Source organism: Zingiber officinale, chromosome 6A (genome assembly GCF_018446385.1).
Source record: "Zingiber officinale cultivar Zhangliang chromosome 6A, Zo_v1.1, whole genome shotgun sequence".
Lineage (NCBI taxonomy): Eukaryota > Viridiplantae > Streptophyta > Magnoliopsida > Zingiberales > Zingiberaceae > Zingiber > Zingiber officinale.
The window spans coordinates 2399264-2409607 of NC_055997.1; the positions used below are offsets into that span (position 1 = coordinate 2399264).

Below are 10344 nucleotides of genomic sequence, written 5' to 3' on the forward strand. Positions count from 1 at the left end.
GAGATACTACAGTGGTCCCGTTACTTGACCAAGATGGGTGGTCGCTCGGCCGGGACTCCGCTTCGTCCACGACCAAGTCCCATTGCTTGGTAGAGCAGGGTAGCTGCTCAGTCGTGATCCCTACGCTCTATCGACCTCAGTTGCTCTCCCGTGCGGTGACTATATAGTAATATGTCCTTCCCCGTTTGGATTAGCTATCCAATCTCCGCCGACGTCCTGCTACTCCATATTGAGCGTCGGCTGTCTTACGTATCATCCCAAGCTGGACGGATGATCTGCTCGGACATGTCTCCCGCCAGTCGGGCCCTGACTATCGACAGGCCATTACAATTATCTTCCGTTCGATCCTTTGATACCTAGATGTTGACCACTTTAACTTTAACTTTTACCTTGGTAGTTAACCCCATGTCAGATAGACCTCCCTCTATTACCGCATCATTAATTTTAAAACATTTAATAAAAATGTGAGAGACATTTTAAAAATGAGTTCCAACTTAACAGCCTTTATCTTCTTGTACAATAGGTATTAATGCTAAAATCGGATAAATCATTATCTCCCACTGCCACTAAAGTACCATGGTCCACCACCCTTAAGAGTTGAGTTATCTCCTTGCATTCTTCTTTCCAAAGCATATGCATATTTGGCGTAGCAGTCTGATGTTGCTGAGGTCTTTAAAAAGTCGTCCTTTTCCTTGTTTTGTCATCTCCATCTTATTATTGATTTGCCGCGTTGAAGATTAAATAATCCGAGGCTCGGTGTCCTTTTTTCCTTCTATTATTATTATTATTATTATTATTAAAAACGCTTCTTTTATAATTAGTTTTTTTTCCCCCTGGGCACAATGAAACATACGATGGAAACAAACAAGTTTAGTTTTTTATGATTCTATTTTAATATTCAAATGGAAAAATAAGATAGAATACTAATTCTAAAGGATGAATTATTGCCTCCAATGTTTATTTCATCTCTCTTAAATATTATAGATAGAATAAGTGAATCAACCGGGCTAAAGTCCAAACCGACAAAGCGCTAAACAAATGGAACGAATCACATCGACCGAGAGAGTTGAACAAAACAAAAAAGCCTAGCGAGCAAACATGTTTACTAAAACGGACTGAATGAATAAACCAAACACATAGAATAGGCTAGGCTAGATGATCGAGCTAGTTAAGTGGATCAAGCAAATTGAACTAAACAAGCTGAGATAGCCACCCAAGAAATAAAATATAGGGAGACATTCGAAAATCAAACAAAAAGAATCAATTAATTGAAATTTTGGCATACTACAATTATTCATTTTATGTTGAGGCTTTTAGAATTTCCCATCAAGAGCTATGTAATTAGATTACCATAACTTTGCGTATAAATTTAAAGATCCATTTTTTTTCTTATCCTTAATTGTTTCAGAACACTAGAAATAGAAATTATAGCCTTGAACGTACCTGCATAAGAAAAAGAAATCAGCTTTATAAAATTAAGTGAAGCCAACTTATGTTTCAGTTTATTTGTGTCGGAGAACAAAAAAAATAGTCAACTGAACCTTCAATCATTAGACAGGCAAACATGTGAGGTTAAGCAGGTTCAATTAGACAGGCAGAGTCTTAAGAAAGAAAACTGGAAAAATGGGCTCGCATAAAGCTCTGCTTAAGCACTTGTGTGAATCCCAGAAAAAAAAAAAAGAGATTTGATAATGAAGGGAAAGTAAAGTTGATTTGGATTCGCCATGCGTTTGAAAGTGATCACTTTGTGTACAAAACATCCTCCCATGGGTGTCGATAGAGTGGCTGCTTCAATCTCTTCTGATCAAATGTGTGCCTGTGGATTCCAAGATTAGTGTTATATATAATGAAGAAGCAAGAATTCAATAAAAAGCAGGTAAACCATAAATTGTGCCCCAAAGGCTTATATTTCATCATGGTAGACAAGATTAAATTATTCTCAACTTCCTTCTAAAGGCGAGGAAGCCAAATCTAACCTAAAATGCTAAGGCATATTGGTATGATATAGACATGATCAGAACCCATATTTGGAGATGTGATACTATCTTTAACGCGTCCATCTCAGTACCAACGTCATTATAGATAGAAATGAGGGACCAGTAGAGCATGTTAAAGGCCAAGGGAGCCCAATCTAAGACAAAATATTGTCACTGATGGAAAATCTCTTAGTATTTAAGCATTTATAAGAATCCTCTTTTGATGATATGAGGGAAAGGAAGGGAAGTGACAAAGAAATGTACAGAACAATGAAGCGTCATATGTAACTTTGCAAGTCTTTTTCTCTTCCTTCCCAACTTTCCACCTAAGTTTACAGACCCTAAAAGGATTAAATATCTACTTCAGTTTCTTATTGACATAGTGGACAAACTCATAAGGCAAAGAGAGGTTCACTGATCAAGTAACTAGCTACCAGGTCAGTCCACTGACTCTCAAATCAATTCCTCTCTTAAGAGAGACTAAAGACAGCACATTGCCTTCGCTAGGGAATATGACGGACTAGATAAATCCTATCCCTTTATTATTTTTTTCTGCCACCAATGATTAATACCGAAGAAAATGAAATCCATGGAATAGAAGGGCTACAAAATAAAGACAATTGAAAAGTGAATGCTTGACTTACCCAATCAGACCAATTGAGCGTGCCAACACAAACAGACCATTTAGATATCCAATTTCGACAATCTCATCGATTTCTTGTTTGCTGAACATTCCACTTCCAGCTAGAAGATCCAAGAAAAGAGATCCAATTGCGCCATCAACATTAAGAACCAAGTTGTTTGCCTTTGAGAGAGTGTACGTCTCAACTTGCACAGCATATTCCATGTACTTTACAGACGGGAAATGAGTGTGTGCATACTTTTGCAGGAGCTCCACTCTCTTGTCTCTGTTGTCTCTGCTTTTGATCCTGTTTCCCCAAATATGGCATGTGTCATTAATACGAACAAAAGCTTAGGATGGCTACGCAAAGTGTCCAGTGATAAATGGAGCATCACTAGCATATATATTGCTACCTTTCCACTTCTTATATATATATATATATTTGAAGATGGAAGGCAATTTGCAATGCTAGTAAAGAATATCCACCTCCAAGAAAAAAAAAATAACTATTGACAAAAGTTTAAAGTAAAATATTCTTCTGTTTTTTTAATCTTTACCAAATTATTTCATTCATGCCCAGAAAAGGTGGCTTAAACCAAACTAGTCATTCAGATTAGATATGAATTAGGGAAGCCAGTCTAATCAGTAAAGTTACAGTTTGGCTGATCAAAGCATGTGGTGTTTAACTAATGCTTATCTAAGTATCAATGTTTCTGGTGATAGTGTGAGATCGTGTTATAACTATTATTTGGGATATTAAGCAATTATTTTATACATGCTAGTACCAATCAGTATCGTCATAATAACCATTTCCTGCATTTATTTTTGGTCGGGCACACATTAAGTTGTAGTTAATATCCCTACCAATCAAAGTGTAAAAACATCTTAAAAACAACTATGGATATTTAAATCCACATCCATGTTGGATACTCGGTATCTTTCTAATCATCTCAGAGTGAAGACAGGAAAGAAAATGGCATGTCTTTTTTTTATTTTATTTATATTAGAAAGACTTGACCCCAATTTGAATCTTGACTATCAGTATTAGGCTATTAACTCATCATATATAAAACAGATGTCTTATATGTTTTGAACTAACTTTTTTGACATTCACAAAATTAACTCGGAGTATCCTTCTAATCATTTTAGAGTCAAGAATGGAAAGAATATGACATGCCCTTTTTATAATTATATTAGACAGAATTGGCTCCAAAGATACTCATTAACTCAGTATCTTTCTAATCATCTCAGAGTGAAGACTGGAAAGAAAATGACATGTCTTTTCTTTCTAATCATCTGAGTGAAGACTAGAAAGAAAAGACATGTCTTTTCTTTCTAATCATATCAGAGTGAAGACTGGAAAAAAATGACATGTCCTTTTTTTTATCATATTAGAGAGAATTGGCTCCATATTTAAATGACATGTCCTTTTATCATATTAGAGAGAATTGGCTCCATATTTAAATTTTGACTATCAGTATTAGGTTATTAATTCATCATATATAGTTTCAGATGTCATATATATGTTTTCAACGAACTTTTTTGACATTCACAAAATTAATTTTTATTTCTCTTTTTGGATGTTTATCCTACAGTCTCAATCAGACACAAAATATTATTAAGTATCTTGTTAGTAGGTACTTAGATGAACTTTAAAACCACATAAAGAAAACAAAAGGAAGACTGCCTATGAACTTCATTAGTTAAGCAAGCTAGTTTTATAGAGATGTACAACAAAATCCAAAAAAAAAATAATCAACTAATTGGTGATCGGTCATGTGTATAATTTATGCTTTGAAAGTGGCATGAGAGTTCTGGAAACTTGTTTGACACTATGAGCAATAGTTAAAAATCATGAATATCTTTTATAGAATATAGAAAATCATTATAAACTCAGAGATATAAACCTGTGTCCTATTCCTGGTACTCGAATGCCCTTCTTTTTCATGCCTTCAACAAACTCATAAGGGGTGAGGCCCTGAAAACAGACACATATTTAGTACTACTGCAACTTAATAAACAATAAACAAAAAACTTATATACTCACTTTTTCATATGCATCTTTGAAATACCGAGCAGCATCATCAATTGCCCCACCAAATCGAGGACCAATTGTGAGTAACCCTGTATTTGAGAAGTTGCTCATTTTTCCTTCCAATGACCATAGGCAAAGCCCTGGGTTTGACTATTAACATGAGCCAAATAAAACTGAACTCACCTGATACCAGACTGGAGACTAAATCCTTTCCAGCCCTTGCTGTAACTATAGTGTTATGAGCACCAGAAACACAGGGACCATGATCAGCACATAACATGATGCAGATCTAACAATTGCAGAAAGAAATGATGTGAGACTAAAGGTTACAGATATCACATAACATCATGAAGATCTAACAATTGCAGAAAGAAATGATGTGAGACTAAAGGTTACAGATATCACATAACATCATGAAGATCTAACAATTGCAGAAAGAAATGATGTGAGACTAAAGGTTACAGATATCACAAATATTAGCAGATCGTGTTTGCATAAAGTAACTAAAATATTAGTCAACTCATCAAATTGTTAAAGAAATAATATTTACCAGTCAACAACTTAAAACAAGTGAGAGAAACTCATTTTCCAACAGACCTCTATGAATTGTGTGCAATAACGTGGTAGGCTACGCTTGAACCACAAAAGGGAGATGACATCACCCACACCAAAGCCACTTTGGACAATAGTAGACATAGGTACGCCAGCATAACAAGGTTCGTCACCTGTGAATAGAGATGCGACTTAGCAAATTGTTAAGCATTGAAAGTCCATTTTGTACGAGGAAAAAAATTGTATTAAATTGCACCTCTGTCATCTGAAATGGTAGAGATGATATGGGTTGGAGCCCGGACCTTCCCACTTTTGATTGCATATTTAAGATCCTCTGGAATTTGAGGTGGTTTAATTTCAGGTACAGGAGAAATCTTCCCTTCCTCAACCTACCCCATAAAGAGAACAAGATATAAATACCAGCATTGGCATTCTTCTTAAGTGCACAGAAATAATACCAATTGATATCATAGAAACAAACTGAACCACAACAGCATACCAGCTTCTCAAATGTTTCTTTGATTGCAGTCTCAAATGCTTCATATGAAGTTGGAACGACTGCTCCAGCATCTCTGAGTGCCTGATTTTTCACTTGTGCTGATTCCAATTCACCACCACTTTTTGCACCCTAGTTTAGTAAATCAAGAAATGATAAAATAAGAAGAAAAAATGGATTTGGATCATGGTTAGCAGAGATGGTCAAAAAGACACAATATGAAAAGACAAAGTTCAACTCACAGCGTGGCCAAATTGCACTTCAGATTTGAATAGACGGGCACAGGTTCCACTAACCCAAGCCACTACTGGTTTATGAATTTTTCCTTCTTTTAGAGCCTCAACAAGGGAGTATTCATCTCTCCCACCCAATTCCCCCAGCACAACTATCATCTTGACCTATATAGAACAAGGAGTTTAGTAATTTTCCTTTTCTAAGGAGAAGCTTATATTGATTAATATTCAACTACAGTTTATCTTAATGCATTACATGACAAGTGATCCAGAGCTTGAATTAAACATGGTATTCACTAAAGAGCTTTTTTTCCTATAGTTAAGGAATGTTATTTGCTGACGGGCTTTTCTATACTACTCAAGAAGATTAATTTCAAGGTAGCTTACTTGAGGGATGTTGTTAAAGCGCAGAACATGATCAGAAAGAGTTGAGCCAGGAAAAACATCTCCTCCAATTGCAATACCTGAATAGCAAATCAAAAGAACTCATATCAAGATTTTACAAACAGAAGTATTAAAAACCTGGAAATAACAGTAATATCACCTTCATAAATTCCATCCGTGACACGGGCAATTGTGTTGTAAAGCTCATTTGACATGCCACCCTATAACGACACGAAAAATTATTATATCTGACAAGTAATACAATAAAATAAAACAATTTAATTTGAGTTTTTAGCCAGGAAAGAGGAGCCATTTTTTAAGACATAGTCCACTAGTGCATGGATAGTGGTAATGTGAGATGAGGGAAAATTGTGTGATGTAATTTAGTTTCTAATGAATATGAAACATCAAGTATCATGGTACAAGTTTTACTAGTGGTATACAATTAGTATGATTTGTGTTAAACAAGGAAACCATGTGTTCTCCATTCCATGGTATACAAGTCAGAATTAGTTAGTTATTGTTTTGTGTCATTTAGCCATCATAAAAAAATAAACTTAGAAGTAACACAATTGTAGCAATATTAATCCATGAAGCTCCCTCTAATGTGGTTTCTACAGAGGAGTAGCCTTCCACCAATATGGTTTCTAAAAAGATCTAGCATGTACTAAAACAAAGTTAATCATGAATCTAATGCTACTCTCCCATCCTACTATGAAAAAAAACCTTACCAATGCACCAAGCCTAGATCTCCCATTTGGTCTGTTAGCCTAGGGGCAAATCACAAAGGTTAAATACCCTTGCCATATTCTGGATTCTAATGTTTGATGCAATCAGGAAATTAGCTTTGATGCAAACATGATGCATGCCACATTAATCCAAGAGATACAAATTAATTAAAACAATTAGAATGATCATCCACAATCCCTATATTGATACTTCAAAATGGGCTTGTGTTTGTGTTGTCCGAGTAAAATACAACATATTAGATTGTTAATCATGTTCCAATTTCTGAAAAGATGCAAGGAATGTACACAAATATTATATAATAAATTATATCAAATATGATGATATATACAAATATGTAGGGATATTTATATTAGATGCATATTGCTAAATTTTACACCAAGATAGGCAGGCACCTGTTAAAGGATGACGTCCAAACTTTTTACTACTAACTACAACTCTACATAGCCAATGAATTTTACATAGAGACAGGTCACCTATTAAAGGATAGTGTCCAAATTTATGACTACTAATTACAACTACATAACCAATGTTGTCCGGTGTTGCTCCATATAGTAAGACTTATAAATAAGAACCAAAGTCAGAATACAACAGTATACCAATATCCATATAGGCTACACCTACACCAAAGCTATCGTGTGAGTAAAGTTAATGCTTGCTGAAAATACTCTGTTTGAAGCTAGCATAAGAAAATACTATTTTCTGAAAATGGTACTAATTGAAAAGATTCAGCATCCCTCCCTATAAGAGATATGTTCATTGTGTCAAAAATACTATTTTATGAAAATGATACCATTTGAAAAGATTCAGAGTATTTCCCTTTAGATATATTCATTATGTCAAAAATGCTATTTTCTGAAAATGGTATCATTTGAAAAGCTTGAACGCCCCTCCCTTTTAAGGGATATATTCTTTGTGTTTTCAAACATATCTCAGTACTATGAAAGTTACTCGGCATTCTCATACATAATTGTATAGGAAAAAAATATCTCTGGATACCATTTACTAGGTTGCTTTACATGAACACTATGTACAAGTTCAAGTAAGTTGCAGAGGTATGACAATCCAAAAAGTTCCCAACAAACAAAAAAAGGACTTTGGAACTTTCATCTTATTAACAAAATTGTTTGACAAAAGAGCTATATGATCAATAGAACCGTGGATACACTCATAAATTGTCTAGGACAGTAAATACCTTCAGTTGGTGTCTAATAACTTAGAATAAAAGGTGGCAGCAAATCAAGGTCATTGGGAATGAACACCCACAGAAAATATTGTCCAATTGCTACTTTTTTACCATAGATAGTAATAATAAATTTGCTACAGACGAAGGATAACACCATGCAAACAAAACAAGTTTAGAAAATGAAATAATTCAATGAGAGTATAAGTACCGATTTAGACACAAATCCAACAGATCCAGGCCTGTAAAGCTTGCATTGAATTATATTGTCAATTGTTCCAGCAGTGTCACCAATCTTAAAAGCACCAGCTTGAATGCCTCCAACAGTGGATGGACCAATAACTACCTGAAACGAACATTGAAAAGGTATTGAACATGAAAATGGAAATTAATGCAGGAACTATGCACAATAAATCAACTAACAAATGCACCTCTCTTTATATTTACTACCAATTTAGTGTTTTTGCTATATAATATTTCAATTTTAAAAGTTCAAGTTTTAAGAGCTAAAGTATGTTCTGTTCTGACTGAATTACAAGAATTCTTCAGACTTGTTCATGTTTCTAACCTTGTTATTAGCTCTTGCATATGCAATTAGCTGCTTTGTGTCTGACTCTGGAACACCTTCAGCTATAATAGCAATTACTCGAATGGTGTGTTGCTTCAAAGCTGACATAGAAGAGGCTGCCGCACTGCAATAACAATGAAGCATAGTATCAAAAAAATGCACTGCTTTCTAAGCATGCAAAAAAAGAAAAAAAAAATCCCAAACCTTCTGAATGATGCAAAATTGATAAAAACATCAGCAGTTGGGTGTGCAGCACATGCTGCTTCAATTCTGTAGATTAATCATACAAGAAACATCAACAAACTGTTCAGATAATCAAACAATAGAAGCTAAAAATTACTGTTTAATAAATTGAAAGAATGATTAATTGGCACTTTCGAAGGAATGACAAAAGAAAAGTTATCAAATCCATGTAAACCAATTTCTAACAAGTAAATGAAAGCTATCTGAACTTACAGGTTTCACTCAATAGACTATTTTCATTCATAATAAAATGGTAATTAATGTATCAAAATATCTCCTAAAAGCATTTAAAGTAGTAACTATGTAGTATTATCTATTCACTGAAGCATGGTTTAAAATTTCGAATCGCATGGAGTTTCGGTCGCGAAATGGAACGTTACAGTTTCAGTACCGTATCAAGAGGTGCTGACATATTTTAATATAAATATTTAAAAAGTTAAAAATACAAAAAATATTTTTTAAAAAAAAAAGGAATTGTGGAGCCCCCACGATCCTCCCGGCAGCCTCCATGACCCCACAATGGCATGCGGTGCCGTATCGGGCAGTCGGCAGAATGACAAATGTCACCCACTTCGTCCGGCATGGCACAAAATTGTAAACCTTGCAATGAAGTAAATAACTCATTGCACTATGTGATATGCTTTGTACTGTAATCATTATAAATGCAAACTGTACAAGGAATCTTGCAACATGCTTCAGCTACACTTTTTTGTAACCCTAGATATTACTGCTCATTTTTTTTCTTGTTTCTTGCCTTATTGCAAAAAAAAAAAACAAATCCCTTTGTGTGACATACTTGAAGACAAATTCATTGCACCAGAAAAAGAAATGGAAATATACATCTGTCATCATGATGGTGCACTCTGCATAAAATAGAATGAGATATACCAGAACGAAACCTACAGATTATATTGGTCCAATCATTTTATTGCATAAGTAAAAATTGAGGGATGATATAACTGCATGAATAGTCTTAAGAGCTAATGTAGGTATAATATGCCTTACGTTGAATGGACGGGAATTGCAATTTCTTCCTGTCCAAAAAATAGCTTTTGAAACCCCTCTGAACCAGGATTTATTATTCCAGCGACAGAAGGTGTTTCCCTTCCTATAATCAAACAAAAAATTCCAAGACAAGTGAAAAGTGTAACCCTCAAACATAAGCACAAAGGGTGCACAAGAAGAAACAAAAAGATATCAACAAACCACAAAGGAAGTCGAAATCAAGCATCCTCTGGATTGGAAGTTGCTTATAATTGTAAAATAAAGCTTGAGTATTTCGCGAGAAAATTTGCCCAGTGGCCA

The 10344-nt window shown here is 34.7% G+C and overlaps 1 protein-coding gene across 1 annotated transcript; it reads right to left on the reverse strand.

The window, feature by feature from the left end:
- Positions 1 to 1448: 1448 nt before the first annotated feature.
- Positions 1449 to 10338, reverse strand: LOC121995581 (ATP-citrate synthase beta chain protein 1-like). The gene is made up of 16 exons (XM_042549310.1): positions 10246 to 10338; positions 10045 to 10147; positions 9001 to 9066; positions 8797 to 8920; positions 8440 to 8574; positions 6459 to 6519; positions 6302 to 6378; positions 5924 to 6079; positions 5685 to 5813; positions 5442 to 5574; positions 5231 to 5358; positions 4817 to 4922; positions 4646 to 4722; positions 4506 to 4576; positions 2621 to 2905; positions 1449 to 1816 (listed from the first exon to the last, which is right to left on the reverse strand). The coding sequence occupies exons 1-16, from the start codon at positions 10268 to 10270 to the stop codon at positions 1741 to 1743; spliced, it is 1752 nt and encodes a 583-aa protein (XP_042405244.1). The 5' UTR covers positions 10271 to 10338; the 3' UTR covers positions 1449 to 1740.
- Positions 10339 to 10344: the final 6 nt, after the last annotated feature.